Below are 15,071 nucleotides of genomic sequence, written 5' to 3'. Positions count from 1 at the left end.
CCCGCACATTACATTCACCATGTGGCCATTCGACATGGTCGACTGGGTGATGCTCACCGTGCCCTTCGCCTACATTGGTATCCTCGCTGGTTCCTTTGCCGTCTTCACAAACCTCTACCGCAAGCGTCAAGCCGCCAATGCCGCATCCCTCGAGCCCTGGTTCCCCACACATCTCCAGCGCAATGTCTACCTCTCTCTCCTCCACATGGACGATCCCAAGGTGCCAGACAGCGTACTGAAAGCTGCACTACTGCGCCGCGCGACCGAAGACATTCACCGAATCGTACAGGTCAGGAACGCGAAGCAGGCGCTACAAGTGTTGCTGCAGAGGGGTAGTGTGGGCGATGATCTGTGGCAGCGATTCCAGAGGGCAGAGAAGGAGATCGAGGAAGAACTTAGGGACGTTGTTAGCGAGGTAAGTTGATCATGTCTGGATTGAAGCCAGACGGCTTTTGTAGATCTACGAGTGTGGCTAACGTCGAGACAGGCCAACGCTTTCGCACCAAATTGGGGTCAGACCATCTTCCAATCCGCCTCTGAAATGGCACAGAACAACCACATCCGCGAGCGCCTAGCCGAGATCACGGCGAAGGCGCCAGCGGAAAAGGAGTGGTGGGAGAAGCGTAGGACCGACATCCAGACTGAATTCATGAAGGAGCTGGACGAGGAAAAGGCCAAGAGCGAAGACGGTGTAATGGTAGAGAAGGCCAAGGCATGAGTGTTGCCTCGTTGAGATGATGCATACTTCTACTTCAGGGGTCGAACGGGGGGTGGTTGAAGTTGTCTAGGGTATCGGCGTTTTGCAGCATTTGACGGCGTCCTGGACAGCTGCACTTTAGTTGCTGCGTGAGCGCATCAGATATGCTTTTATACCATGTTTAGTCGAGTTAGTGCAGATTTGCAACGGGCGGCCGAATCAATTAGATGTTTGTGTCAACTTGTTCAGATGCTAAAATGTAGTGCTATAAACGCCATTATCCCATAGAGTACAAGTTCCCACACAGCTAACCATCAAATACTGTCTGTCGTACACCAGATATACAATACCCACTCTTCCGCCTCCTGCTTTCCTCGTCCACTTTGTACTATTCTCCAACCTCCTACTTCTTGGTGGGACCGCTGACGCCAGCGCCAATGACACTGGGCAGCTCTTCAGCACCCATGGTGTAGAGCATACCAATACCAGCAGATACCAAGAAAGCCAGAACGACACCGCTGCCGACAAACAACCAGAACTGAACCGAGATGTCCTTCTTCTGGCAAGCGGGGCCACCCCAGTAGGTAACCTTCCTCTTCTCCTCCATACCTTTGCCGTCCTCGTACTCGACCGTAGCCGAGCAGGCGCATCCAAAGCAATCAACAGTCTCCTGGTCGGAACCGGAACCCCGACCCTTGTGGAGAAGCTTGCACTCGCCGTGGCTGGAGCAGTTGTGGGTCTGGGTCTGGCACGCCGACATGGACTTGAAGCAAGTAGGGAGAATGCCGCGGACAGGTCCCTTGTTGTTCTCGGCCTGGATAACGACGGGGAAGTCCTCAAGGTCAGGGACCTTGGAGACGGCTGGTACGGGCTGCGAGGAGAGGACTGCCTCGGGGTTCTGGCGGCGGGCTTCCTTGGACGGGATGTCGTACATGCCCCAGGGGTGGGCAGCGCGCTTGGCCTTTGAAGCTGAACGCGGCATCATGACGAAGGTAGTGGAGAAACCCGTCTCCGCGGCCTTGGTGATGGTCTTGCTGAGCACCTGGGCGAGCTCCTCAGGCGTCATGTTGCTGCTCTTGTCGGTGCGCCAGATGTTGAGGTAGCCATTGTGCGGCTCGGACTTGTAGTTTGGTGGGAGCACGGAATCGATCTCAAAGTTGGACGTGTAGGTGCGCTGCTGGGGGTCTGGGTATGCTGGCAGCGACTCGGCTTGTGCGATAAAGTCGAGGATCAGGCGGTTATTGTCCGACGCAGATGGCGCACTTGATATGGTAAAGTCTTGGGTGCGGTCTGATCCGTCGTTGATGATGACTGACAGCTTAGTTAGTGGGTAACCTTTGCTATGCCTCCGTCACGTATGCCCACCTGTTGCCTCGTCCTGCTCAGCGTCCTCTGCCCAGACCAGCAGGTGCGCCTTGGTCTGCTCTGCATCGTCTCCGCCGAACAGCTTCTGTTGCCTTCCTCCGTACGTGTTGATGTGTCTGATCGTCTCGGCGTCTGCGTGCTCAACAGAGTGGAATCGCGATAGACCCAGGCGCTGGGCGATGATAAGACGCGCTGTCTCGGGGCTGACGGTGGGTCGAGCTGCAAGGACTGCGCAGTACAGCGATGAGGCGACAAAGGCGCCGGATAGCTTCATGGTGGCGGTAGGGATGGAGTTGAGGTAGTTCGGCGATGATGCATCTGCATCATCGCCATCCTGAGCTGCGCTGCGACCTAGACGGCACTAGCGTCGAACCCGCCTCACCTCCGCCCGCAACTATACAACTCGTGGGGCGCCGGCCAACAGCATTCACTTCGTTCTTCAAACACACTTCACGCGTATTCTTTGTGTTTTTTTTTTAAAACCCCGATTTAAATGTCTCTCCACCTAGCTTCGAGCTCCTCATAACATTCGCTCCTCGCCTGCATCACGCCAATGTTCACGCCACTGGTCTTGCGGCGCAACTTCTCCCTCTCTAGTCGGTTATCGCATTCGCGCATAATTCGACAAGCGGCACGCGATGGTCATGGGAGTGCCATAATACAGCGAGTGCGTATACGGCGACCATTCCTTAGCAAATCGTGAGTCGCTTCACACATCCCTTGCAGTTTACCTATGCTGACTCGAGAACAGACGTCTAGTCGGTGCTATCGCCATCGGAGTGGCCACGTACGGCCTCGGACAATATGTCGGCATAACAGTTGAAGTGGAAGAGGTGAAAGAGGGGGGAAGGGCTTCCAGGTCTGGGCAAGATGGGTGGACAACAGTCGGGCCTGAAGACGACGAGGACGAGGATGAGGAGTATGACGACGCTTTACTATTCCTACCAACCGGACTCTCAAGACCACGACCGAAGCAATTTTGGAAAGGTTCAGACCCCGAGTGGCAAGAGTTCAAGAAGATCGCAACGGACCGCCCAAGGGTTGACAAGATACGAAGTGAGATATGTCTGATGCGAACACAGTGGACGCATACTGACTATTCAATAGGAGAACTAGTTCTTATCACACGCCAGACCTTCGCCCAGAGCCCCCCATTTGTCGCCAAAGCCGGCAAAATCGACTTACACAAAGGGAAAACGTGGGTTGAATTCAGGTTCCCCGATACGAGGCCGGACGAGTACGAGCGCCCTGGTATCGAACTGACCGAGGACCTGGAGTGGCGAAGGGCAACCCGGCCGGTCGAACCCTCGCATCATCTTCGCTTGGAAAGAGTATTGTATCCTAAAGAAGCAGCGAAAGCGCTCTACCAAGACACAACGAAGAAAGCCGGCAGGGCATGGAAAGACTTTAAAATCTACATGGGGTGGTCGCAAGAATCGCAAACAGAAGCTGTCCAGCAGCTCGTCAAGCGCATATCTGCGAACCCACAGTCAACTCTGAACAAAACGACGAGCATAAACCCAGAGCCCTTTTCGACATCCGCGAAAGACACTCAACAACCAGGCACCACACCGTCATCAGCAGCCCCCGTTGACGGTCCGGCCAAGGACCTCAATGGTATCCTCCTTCCCGATCCCAAAAAACTCATGCTTGACCTGACACAATTCCGCACCGACGTGCGCAAGGCCTCGAATACCGCAACCACACCGATGGTCATTCCACGTGGTGGCTTCTGGGTGCTTGGTCTCATTGAGATTTATGGCGAACGAGCAAAGCTAACGCTAAACGTTTATGCCATATATGATCCTAAACAAGAACGTTATGTCGGTATGCGAGCCGTGCCGTTCAATTTTACCGAACTGAAACAGCGTCCGAAAGGTGGACCGTAGGCAGGGAAATTGGGAGGGAAGCGTGCATTATCCCCGGCGTCAACGGCGTTTGCTGAGCGTTAGATACCATTGTACTGGGTGGCGTCTATTTGGAATACGTGATCACGTTGAGCGGCACTATGAGTATTTAGACTGTATTGAGCGATGCAATTACATTCGGGGCATTCTTGCGAATAGACCTGTCTCCCTCTCTCCCTCTCCCTCTCTCTCTCTCTCTCTTCTCAAGTTCACAATGACACCGGTCGTACAGCGCGCCGTCAGAAAGGGCGGAGCTCCACCAGTCCCATTCAAGTCACCAGAGAATAACAATAACTGCATCATGACATGTGGTACTGCTTCGAGAGCAAGATGACAACCTCTGCATCACCACCTCCATTTCATTTGCACCAACGGTTACGCAGATCTAGTCCTCCTTGCACTTCGTCTCATCATTTACTAAATGTTCTCGTGACACTAGTTCACCGTATCAGCTCTATCCTCAAAGACAAAGCACCCCAGCAACCCTAACCCCCAAGTCCAGCACAGCAAGATGTTCATCCCCACCATCCACAAGCCTCTTATCCGTCTCACTAAACACGCCGGCGAGTCTAACCTTCTTCACGTCCTCGACTCTTTCATCAAACATGATCTGTTCGTACAGTTGGCCCACGGTCTGACTCGCGCTCCACCCCTCCGCAATCATGTTCTCCACGACTTTGGCAATCTCCGCATACCGCACGACCTTGTTTGCTGAAGACCTGGGGAAAAGGCTGTTGCTGAAGGAGGATAGTGTGTCGGGAGGTAATACACCCGCAATCTCAGCGATGATGGGAAGGGAGACTGCTGGTGGGGGTACTAGTGTTGCTCCATCAATGTCCATTTCATCTTCGTCTGCGACGACCTTCTTCTCCTTCTCCTTCTTCTTCTTTCCTCCGCCCGCCCCAGCATTATGGCCGTTTGCTGCAATAACAGCGCCAACAAGTCTAGCCGCAGACTGCAAGAATGTGATTGCCTTTCTCAAATCCCCATCTGCGACGCGCACTAACTCTTCTGCAACACCGTCTTCCAACTCCACCTTCTCGAGTCTCGCAATGTCGCCTACACGCTTCACAGCGTTTCCTTGGTCTAAGCTCTTGAAGCGGAATTTGGAACAACGGGACGCGAGGGGGTCGATGATGCGAGTTACATAGTTACACACAAGGCAGAAGCGCGTCATACGTGAGTATGTTTCCATGGTCCTACGCAGCGCAGACTGCGCATCTTGCGTCATACTATCCGCCTCATCCAACACGATGATTTTGAACGGCGGACAGGGATATTTGTCTCTATACCGCACCGTTTTGCCCCCCTCGCTCCCGTCTTTATCCTCGACCATGACGGTGTGGTTCGGCGCAACACTCAACTGCTGTCTCGCGAAATCTTTCACTTTCTGCCGCACGATGCTGATGCCACGTTCGTCCGAGGCGTTTAGTTCGAGGACACGTGATTTCATGAGTTCAGGGCCGTAGAGTTCTTTGGCGAGGGCGAGGATGGTGGAGGTTTTCCCGGTTCCTGGGGGCCCGTAGAAGAGCATGTGTGGGAGGTTGGAGGATTGCATTGTGCGGGACAGGATTTGGATGGTATTATCTTGGGCTGTGACTTCGGAGAGAGTTTTGGGGCGGCTGTAAACCTGTCAGCGTTGCTACTGCGTGCTGTGTTCAGAGACTGTATCCTCACTATTTCTCGACCCATGGCTGCATGCGGTTGGGCTCTTGCTTCGTTGTGGGCGCTTTCGATGAGCTAGCCTTGGCAGCATTGGCTTGCCGCGCTTTTATGTTGAAGAAGTCGGCCATTGTTGGGGTTGGGTTGAGGATGATGTGACGATGTCGTCGTGTTGAACAGCTGCTAAAGTGCGACGCGTCGACGCGAACCCGCGAACTCACGTTTCCGCACAGACCATGTCAGTGCCACCAATCATGTCATAATTGCTGCATTTGAAGAAGTTGGTCCTCTCTGACTTGTACTCGACACCGATATGATAGGCTGTTCGTGGAAATATGCAACAAGCTCAGAATAAATGGTATAATATTGGCTATCTTTGCGGAACGTTGTCGCATTTGAAATAACCTAAAGAAGCCGTAGTGGTATCTTCAACGTTTGCAAAGTTAACAAAAAGCTGTATTGATTTTGTATCGCATGGGGATATCTTGAAAAATAATATACAAAAAGGATGCAAAAGCATACGTTGTGCGCCCACTCAGCGCCTAGTGAGCTATACTCGTTGCATTAACGACATTTCATCATGCGGCATCCAAGACGCCCAAATCAGATCTTCTCCCACTTTCTCCCTAAACACAACTCTACAAGATACCTCAGAGAAACGAAAAGATGGCAGCGAAACCAGCGTAGCTCACAGGTGCCACGTTACGCAATGCCAGAGCATCGTACCAGACTATGCGAAGATACAGAACCCAGCCCCAACACTGAAGAAAGCGATTATAGCTAGTGCCTCTGTCTTGGCTACGGATCTAGCGCCAGTAGAAAGGGAACTCGATGGCGTGGCTGAAGCACTAGCCAGGACCGTAGAAGACGGTGTTTGTGATGCGCTTTCTGAAGACTGTGCGGAAGATGAAGGTGATTGTGTGTTGGTGGCCATGGACGCGGACTGCGACGTCTTAGTAAATGTGTTCTGCGATGTCAATGTCGTGGAAGACAGGGCGTCGACAGTAGAAGACAGAGACTCGATGGTGGAAGACAAAGAAGACGAAGCCGCAGACGCAGATGACGATAGAGCAGATGATGAGGCAGATGAAGAAGCACTCACCACTGTACTCTCAATACTCGACACTGCAACACTACTTTGAAGCACCGACGACACCACCTGGCTCACAACCTGACTCGCTTGCACCTCACTCGTTGCAGCCGCAACCACAGCCTGAGCAGTAGGCGCAACAGGATAGAACGACGGTAACAGGCTTTTAACATCTTCCGGCAGCCTCTGGTACCAATCTGGCTCTGAATTGCCAGTTGGCATGGGGACGTTGGGGCCCGTGGGCATACCAGTTTTCAGCACTGATAGTACGGAGAACAGTGTTGGATTCATAGTCGCTGGATCGATATCGCGGTCCATAAGGTGGTTGGGAAGTTGGATCGCAGAGGCGAGGGCGCTGGAGGTGAAGGCTGTAAGAATGAGGAAAGACTTCATTGTTGCGGTTGGCTGGAGGCGCGTAGTAGATGCGGCAATTATTGGATGGGCTGGGGAGTGACGATCAGAAGGATGTCGGGTAATTCCTTGAGGAGTAACGAGTGTGGGTTGTGAGTAGAGGGAAAGACCGATGAGGTGGGAGTGGTTTTGAATATAGTGGGTTGTTGTTGACAAACAAACGAGTGAGAGCGACTGCGATATATGCGATGACTGTTGCGCTATCCGACGTTGAGTGCGGAGACAGTGCTCGGCCCCTCAGTTCTGTTGACCGTTTGCGAAAAGAAATTACTGTTGAAGTCGATCGTTCAAGTCGTTATATGTACCCGAAGATATGTCTAGGCCGATCTTTGGAGCCGCCGTAACAGTAGGTTGAGAGTAGTGATGCTTTGCTGGCGAAATGTTGGGATCGCAAGACTGATTGCAACGTGCGGATGGTACTTTCACTGTGCTTGTAACCGTCTGAAATTGGGAATTGTGACGATGGTGCTGCGCGAAGCCGTATGCGCGTCCAATGAATGAGAAGTGACGGAAAGTTTGATGAGACTGTGTGCCACAATGCTGCAGCCCGTGACTCTGCGCTCTAGAAAAGACTTCGGTTTTATGAGATGAAAACACAGAATGCGAATACCAGCGCCCGCAAAAGAGGAAGAGTTGAAGCTAGGGACGAAATCAATGGTAACCTTGGAAACAAAAGAAATCACGAACCAGATTCAAGATGAGGGGAAATTACCGACCGGCCGGCAGTCCAAACAAGTCATATCTGAGGCATCGAACACAATCCGTGTCGCAGCCTTACTTCAGATGCGAAGTTGCTAACGATATTCGCCTATGTTGAAGTTCTCCCCTTGTGCGCTAAGTCACACCATGCTTGCGGTTGTTGAAACATGGCAGACGTTTCGGAACATGTAACGAACCGAAACCCGGGGCGCCTGACAAATGCCGAGATGGTAAGGTTTGCCAATAGAGAACTTGCTCAAAACAGTGCTTGCGGTGTATTTGGGGTAGTGTTTTTCAGTTGGTGAAGCTGAGACGTTGGGGCAAATCATCGCCTTGACAAGCGCCATGCGTACAACCATAGAAGACTTTTCGGATCATCGAGATAACCGTAGTAGGAGTAGTCCATCGACAGTGGAATCATGTGTCGCATCGGAATATTCTTAGCTTGTCGATCCCAACATGCCTGTGTTCGTCGCTAGACTTGGTTTAAACTCGCCTCTATGGAACGCGAGAACAGAGCAAATGAGAGAGGGAATATCGATAAGATTATAAGGAACATGGGACAAGTGAGCTGGAAGGTCGTTGATCACATGCCAGCTCCTGGGTTGAGAGGTTACGCTCTCTTCAATACTCGTATTATCCCGTCGCAATCGGGGGACGCACGTCTTGCGGTATTATGTCCGAACAATCTTCACATGAAGCTTGTCCGGTCGATCCGGGGTTGTGCCGTGAAGCCCAAAATGGCCGTGGATGTAGTTCAGGATTGGAGCTGCGAACGCTGCGAACGCGCATGAGACAGAGGGCCAGGGTTCCCCGCTACCCTAAAGGAGACGACCTCGGCATCCCTGCCATGACGCCACATTGTATCTTCGATCAGGCACGAACGTGACAGTATGCGATTGTCAACTAAGGCAGGTGCTAGCACACACGGCGTCTTTGAATAGGCTTGGTGTTTTGGCGATTGGCATATAAGATGTCCTGCATATGGCCGTCCAAGACAGGCTGGTATCCACTACCAATAACCACAGCCCCGCAGCTCTTCATACGACACAGTCGTTCCATACCACATCAGTGTTAAGCAACGATAGGAAACGGCAACATGGCAGCTCCATCAAGTGCTGATATCAAGAATCTCCAAGGAAAATGGGTCATGGTAGGTTTTGTACAACTTTCAGGTCACTTTGTTCTCTGCAAAGCTTCGTCTTCATCCTAAGCATCGCTGGCTTACAGAACAACCCTAATGTATCCCAGAACAAATCCCTTTCCGATGCTTTCGATCCTGTTCTCTCTTTACAAGGCATCGGCTGGTTGACACGAAAAGCCCTCGGCGCTGCAACAATAACCCAACACCTTTACCAATCTCCCACAACAGGCGAGGACAACACCCCGACTACGCACATAAAGATCGATCAACTCATCACCGGCGGTCTCAAGGGCTCCGTCGAGAACCGCACGTTGGACTGGCACTACCGCGAGCACACTGACTGGCTCTTCGGCACCGTCAAGGGACGATCTCGCTACTCGACCATGGCCAAGACAGTGGAAGAAGGAAAAAGTGGAGGTGCAAAGGAGGAAGACATCAAGTTTTTGGCTGAAGGGTGGCTAAAGGAAACGGAAGACGGAGACATCGTTGAGAGCTACGTGGATAATGAGGGAAATGCTTGGACTGCGTGGCAAATCTGGGGGTTTGCAGATATTGGTGGTGAGAGGAAGTTGACGAGGAAGTTCGTGGTCAGGAAGAAGAATAAGGATGAGGTTGTTCGGGTTAGGCTTGTGTATGACTACATTGGCGCGTTGGAGTCCGAGTAGGGACTTAGGCGATGGTGTTGTACATATGTGCTGTAACAATCAGCAAATTGCTCGTGAATATCACAAAGATTGACCTGTGCATGTCATGACCATATTTGGATCTCAGGACTGGCTTTGATATCCCTCAAGTCAATGCATAGTAGTGCAGTTCTTCCTTCCCGTATTGTGTGGCACTTTGCGCGACTCAACACGACCACAGGGCAGTTTAACCGGATTCTTGTACATTGGCATGCAAGTGTCGGCCCAGAAAGTAAATGGTTCGGGTAACTACCTAGAAGGAGTCCACTGCATAGTTACGTTCGGTCTTGGAAACTCACTCATGCAGTAGCTGACAGGCTTAAGTACTGCAGTATAGCTCTTGCAGCAGGCGCCACAATACCTGTCAATCCCTCTGTTTCGGCCTTCCACAGATCTGACAGTAACCGAAAAGTTCGGGTTGAGGAATATGTCTGAATTGAGCCTCATACAAAACCTTTTCCTCGCTCTTATTGTCCTGACCTCCACGATCCTCATTTCGATATTAATGTACTTCACCATTCGTCTTGCTGCCAATCGAAGTAGAAACAAAGCCTGTCAAAACGCCGATTCTAAGCCTGCCCTACTCAGTCCTGAATCCGGCCGAGAGTCTCGCCTTTCGCATCGCCTGTCTCGCCAGCAGACACAACAAGAGCACTATCAAGGCCTGCAGCAACGCTACTCGTCCGCACCGCCATCACCGTCGATCGAGCTCCTTCCAGAGATTAAAACAAGCTCGAGCGACGACAAAGCGAACGAGTGGCTAGAGCGAGGAGTTGCTGACAACGGTATTGACGTGGTTCATGGGGACCTGGGACAGAAAAAACCCGAGATGACGCAGGCGATGGTGATCAAACCAAAGAAACAACTAAGATGGGATCGGCGTGAGGGAAAGCTGGACGATGGCAGTGGACATTCTAAGGTCGTCGAGAGGACGGACAAAGATGGTATGGTGTGTACAGAGTATCGGGCAGTTTGAGCGATTTGTTGGGTATCTTGAAAGCGGCGTTTAGAGATAATGGTGTTAGGGCCACTTCGGATGGACATAAATATCCATCTGCTCATAGCGACACCTAGGAGAGGCTTGCAGACATGAAGTTATCGCCAACATATGTGGGGTTGTTGCGCAACTGACCAGTGAAACTCTACCTCTTATGCAATCATTCGTTGCGTGATAACCATACGAGTTTCGTACACGACGAAGAAGAGACTATTCAAACAGAAGGCCAAAGTACGTAAAAATGGTGGAGAGATGACATTGACGACGGAAGCCAAAAAGACAGGTAATAGCGGGATAGTGCGACTTGAAAGCACATGACACGCTCATTGAGATCGTTTGTTCAGCGGAAGTCGGTAGCGAGTTATGCGCAAACAACATTGATCTGTGTTTTTGAGGGGCTAGTAGTTGCTTTAGTGGTAGATGCTAGACAGATGGAGAGGCGAATGTAACGTGAAAGATGTTGATTCTCGACAGAAATATGAAGCTTTTTAAACAAATCGCAATTAGTCGGTACAAGCAGACGAGAAAATGCTTGACAGATGATGGTGGTGAAGTCGTCATGATGTTTGAAGAGCTACCCGAGGATGATGGAAAAAGGGAACGGCAGTGCCTGGGTACTCGAGATCTTTAGGCGTACGTAAGCTGGCGTAAGGATGTTTGCATCGTAAACTCGACTGCACGTCGCTGATCAGCGGAGATGCAGATGCAGGGGTGAAAGACGTTGCCCAGGTGCGGTAAGAATGTGGTTGGACGGTTACGCTAGGCTACGGCCGAATTAGCGTAGAAGCTTGGACAATCGACCAAATTTCACAACTTCGTAAACAACGCCTGTTTAGATTCATTTACTTGAACTATTCTTCCTCTTGCACGACAAAGATACCCCTAGCGCGGCAAAACACGGTACTCTGCCTCGGCGCGCGTCTTCACACATACACAACTGCGACTTCCCATCCGGCTAAGCAGCTGCCCGCCCCACTCGCTTCTACCACCTGACGAACCCCCACTGGACGAGCACACGAGCTCCTCCTTCGCGTCACCCTCCACCCAACATGTCGACCGAATTGGATATTGACTTCACGCGCCGGAACAAGAAGCCGCGCCCGCTATCTGAGCATGAGAAAGAGAAGCTGGATGAATTTATCGACGCGATCCATTACTCGGCAAGGTGGGTTGGCGAAGCAAGAAGCGGTCAGCGCGTTTTCTTTGCTAACGCTGGACTTAGATACTCGGACGACGCATACGAATACCGTCATGTGCAGCTCCCCAAGCAAATGCTGAAAGCTATCCCAAAAGATTACTTCGACGGCGCTAGAGGCACATTGAAGCTGCTATGGGAAGAGGAATGGCGGGCACTGGGAATCACACAGGTATGCGTCAAAGAACGCCGGCTACCAACGACATGCTAATTTGGAAATAGAGTCTGGGATGGGAGCACTACGAAGTCCATGAGCCAGAACCACACATCTTGCTCTTCAAGTAGGTTGTTCCTATGCGAATATCGCGCGCTGCTGGCTAATCGTTGGACAGGCGACCGATCAACTACCAGCCTCCTATGCACTGATCCTGATATCGCACCACGGCGCAGCACAAGGTCTACAACACGTTGACCACAATACGCGCAACAGCTGCGCAGACCACCACGGCACACGAGACGGCCTTATCGCGATACCTTTTTTGTCCATTTCCAGCGAGGCGCGTTAAATATAACGATGATATGATAACGGTGGTATGATTGACGCGCTGGTTTTGTAGGGTTACGATCGGAGCGAAAGCGTGTCTCAAATCCATCATGACAGGGTACCCGAAAGCCCACAATTGTACATACAGCCGAGGCAGAAGGAGGTACTGGGCGTTACTGGAAATTGGGCAAGAGACCATGGAATAGGTAAACGGTTGCTAGCTGCTATAAGATCTCTTGATAGATTCGTAGCTCCTTCACTTGGTCAAAATCCTAAACCTGTTCAGACGACTTTTGGACACCAGTACGCCTTCCAGAATCTAAGCGCAAACTTGACGTATGTCATACGGACCGAATCTAGCGCGTCCCACACGTCAATCCTGGTCCCTGCGTTGTTCGTGTTTGTTGACATTTCTCCCGATGAGGAAAACATCGAGGTATGAAGAAAAAGCAATGTGCGCCATTTCAAGAAATAAATGCAGAGTAGTATCGAAGAGGCGTAGAACCTCGGCCGCCGGCCTGAGCCAGGCAATCGATTAGTAAGCTACCTGGGAGCGTGTGTGTCTGTCTGGCTTCACAGAACCTCGAAAGCCTCACAACTTAAACTTATGATTCACAATCATTACAAGATCTTATAACTTTACATATACGACATTTCTTCTATTGCCGCATTTAATCGAACCCGCAAAACTGCCACTCAATGGAGAACATGGACATAAACGTTTCCATATCCTACGGTTTGCAGACATCGGTCAAAGCAAAATGTCAGATCTGATATCATGCGCACCGCATGGGAGCATCAGAATGACAAGCAGCTCCCCAGGACACAAAAAAAAGCCGCGATGACCTTTACATTATCTCCAGAGAAAAACCACTCGGCTCCGGATCAGCTCCATGTCTCTCGAGAAAAAGAGTGCGACATACTGGTATACCAGGGACACAACGTCGATCGCATCAGGTCGCTGATGGATCTTCTTGGGTTTCCTGGATCTGATGTCCTCGATATTGTGCGCCCAGATCTCGGTCGAGCACAGTATGATTGACGTTGCGAATAAATGATGCCATACGTAGGATGACCTACTTGCCCGCACACAATTCCCCGGTTAAGGGATCCATTAAGTACTCCAGGCTATCGGTACATGAGGGCGGTAATTGATGAGGGCCGTGCTCAACTCACGCGGTCGAAGTATGTGGGCACAGCCGGTGGCTCATTTTGTTGGCGAATTGAGCCAGCATATCAAAACCACTCGGAACCCAGCATAAAAGATCGGAGCGTAGGGGTGATTTGCGCTCGGAGACTGTAAAGTTCAGATTATACGAACTCCAATAGACGATGCACTTTGTCCGAGAACGCGATATGAGGGCAATCCACTGAACTGATTGATGTCTTGAAAATTCAGACTATACAAAAGCCATCAGATCCTCCCAGGAAAGCTAAGCATCGACAGAGCATCAACAGAGCATCAAAAGAGCGTATACATAAAAGATCAAATAAGACACCTCTATCATGAAAGCCTTCTCCATTGTCCTGGCAGGCTTCGCCTCTGTCACTGTCGCACAGCAACAAACCCTCTGCGACCTATACGCTTACTACTCCACCAACGGCTACGAGCTCCTCAACAACCTCTGGGGCCGCGACGCCGCAACCTCCGGCTCGCAATGCACATACTACGACGGCTTCAATAACGGCATGGCCTGGCACTCAAACTGGCAGTGGCAAGGTGCCGAGAACAACGTGAAATCTTACGTTTACGCCGGCCGCTTGGCCACCAAAAAGTTGATATCGCAATACAGCACCATGCCGAGCACAGCGCAGTGGAGCTACAATACGACAAACGTGCGCGCCAATGTTGCGTACGATGTGTTCACTGCTGCGGATATCAACCATGATAGGAGTAGTGGGGATTACGAGCTTATGGTTTGGTGAGTGCTACTCTTATATTGACGCTCTAATCTCAGTGCAATCATTAATTTCTCCTCGTCAACAGGCTCGCCAGATTGGGCAACGTTTACCCCATCGGTACCTCGCAAGGCATGAAAACCGTCGACGGCCGCTCCTGGGAACTTTGGGAGGGATACAACGGGGCGATGAAAGTTTACAGCTTCGTTGCTCCAAGTCCTGTCACCAATTACAGTGGTGATATCAAGAACTTCTTTACTTGGCTCACCAGCAACAAGGGCTATCCTGCGTCGAGCCAAAACCTCATCGGTAAGTTTCTAATGTTGCTTTAGGCGATAGAGCTAGGTGTGCTTATGCTAACGACTTTATTAGTCTACCAGTTTGGTACTGAAGCTTTTACGGGTGGACCTGCAGCGTTCACAGTTAACAGGTGGTCAGCGGAGGCCAACTAAGCGGAAAAGTCGGATCCGTGCTCATAACCTCCATGTTTTATAGCCTGAGAGGATGTTTGGACAAGCGCTCGCGATACGGAAATAAGAGTGACAAAAGAAGTTCTGTATTTGGCGAGGCATATGTTCATGGCATGATGTAACCTATCGACGATGAGGCCGGGGAGTCCGCGGAGGAAAATTTTCGTCATTCTTAGTTACGAGTGCACTTTGAAAAGAATCTGCATTTGTCGCGTGCTCGAGTTAACATTCACCACTTCTTTTCTCCAACTCTTACTAGCGCTTCAACACCGTCTTTACTGAGCCTAGTAGCGGGATAGGTAGCAGGCAATGTAGAATATGATAACGGGTGCGCGGCTTTTGCGAAGTATTGTCCGTGTAGAAACAAG

The 15,071-nt window shown here is 51.1% G+C and overlaps 8 protein-coding genes across 8 annotated transcripts; 5 read left to right on the top strand and 3 right to left on the bottom strand.

Moving 5' to 3' along the window:
• Positions 1-19: 19 nt before the first annotated feature.
• On the top strand, positions 20-718 carry J4E82_005174 (uncharacterized protein; the record flags this gene model as incomplete). The annotated part of the gene is made up of 2 exons (XM_051731443.1): positions 20-415; positions 488-718. The coding sequence occupies 2 exons, from the start codon at positions 20-22 to the stop codon at positions 716-718; spliced, it is 627 nt and encodes a 208-aa protein (XP_051588881.1).
• Positions 719-1,100: 382 nt separating this feature from the next.
• On the bottom strand, positions 1,101-2,336 carry J4E82_005173 (uncharacterized protein; the record flags this gene model as incomplete). Its single annotated transcript, XM_051731442.1, has 2 exons — positions 1,101-2,008; positions 2,063-2,336. 2 exons carry the CDS (start codon positions 2,334-2,336, stop codon positions 1,101-1,103), a joined length of 1,182 nt encoding a protein of 393 aa, XP_051588880.1.
• Positions 2,337-2,615: 279 nt separating this feature from the next.
• J4E82_005172 (uncharacterized protein) lies at positions 2,616-3,951 on the top strand (the record flags this gene model as incomplete). Its single annotated transcript, XM_051731441.1, has 3 exons — positions 2,616-2,761; positions 2,814-3,118; positions 3,170-3,951. 3 exons carry the CDS (start codon positions 2,616-2,618, stop codon positions 3,949-3,951), a joined length of 1,233 nt encoding a protein of 410 aa, XP_051588879.1.
• Positions 3,952-4,429: 478 nt separating this feature from the next.
• Positions 4,430-5,762, bottom strand: RFC2 (Subunit of heteropentameric Replication factor C (RF-C); the record flags this gene model as incomplete). Its single annotated transcript, XM_051731440.1, has 2 exons — positions 4,430-5,591; positions 5,647-5,762. The coding sequence occupies 2 exons, from the start codon at positions 5,760-5,762 to the stop codon at positions 4,430-4,432; spliced, it is 1,278 nt and encodes a 425-aa protein (XP_051588878.1).
• A 599-nt stretch (positions 5,763-6,361) lies between these two features.
• J4E82_005170 (uncharacterized protein) lies at positions 6,362-7,114 on the bottom strand (the record flags this gene model as incomplete). Its single annotated transcript, XM_051731439.1, has 1 exon — positions 6,362-7,114. One exon carries the CDS (start codon positions 7,112-7,114, stop codon positions 6,362-6,364), a length of 753 nt encoding a protein of 250 aa, XP_051588877.1.
• Positions 7,115-8,930: 1,816 nt separating this feature from the next.
• Positions 8,931-9,640, top strand: J4E82_005169 (uncharacterized protein; the record flags this gene model as incomplete). Its single annotated transcript, XM_051731438.1, has 2 exons — positions 8,931-8,984; positions 9,083-9,640. 2 exons carry the CDS (start codon positions 8,931-8,933, stop codon positions 9,638-9,640), a joined length of 612 nt encoding a protein of 203 aa, XP_051588876.1.
• Positions 9,641-11,704: 2,064 nt separating this feature from the next.
• SUC1 (transcription factor) lies at positions 11,705-12,216 on the top strand (the record flags this gene model as incomplete). Its single annotated transcript, XM_051731437.1, has 4 exons — positions 11,705-11,820; positions 11,878-12,022; positions 12,073-12,131; positions 12,183-12,216. The coding sequence occupies 4 exons, from the start codon at positions 11,705-11,707 to the stop codon at positions 12,214-12,216; spliced, it is 354 nt and encodes a 117-aa protein (XP_051588875.1).
• A 1,624-nt stretch (positions 12,217-13,840) lies between these two features.
• Positions 13,841-14,685, top strand: J4E82_005167 (uncharacterized protein; the record flags this gene model as incomplete). The annotated part of the gene is made up of 3 exons (XM_051731436.1): positions 13,841-14,256; positions 14,322-14,542; positions 14,606-14,685. The coding sequence occupies 3 exons, from the start codon at positions 13,841-13,843 to the stop codon at positions 14,683-14,685; spliced, it is 717 nt and encodes a 238-aa protein (XP_051588874.1).
• Between the last annotated feature and the right edge of the window lie 386 nt (positions 14,686-15,071).

The sequence above is a fragment of the Alternaria postmessia genome (assembly GCF_024291825.1).
Source record: "Alternaria postmessia strain BMP 2775 chromosome Unknown scaffold_26, whole genome shotgun sequence".
Taxonomy (NCBI): domain Eukaryota; kingdom Fungi; phylum Ascomycota; class Dothideomycetes; order Pleosporales; family Pleosporaceae; genus Alternaria; species Alternaria postmessia.
This window is presented reverse-complemented; position numbering and strand designations above follow the sequence as displayed.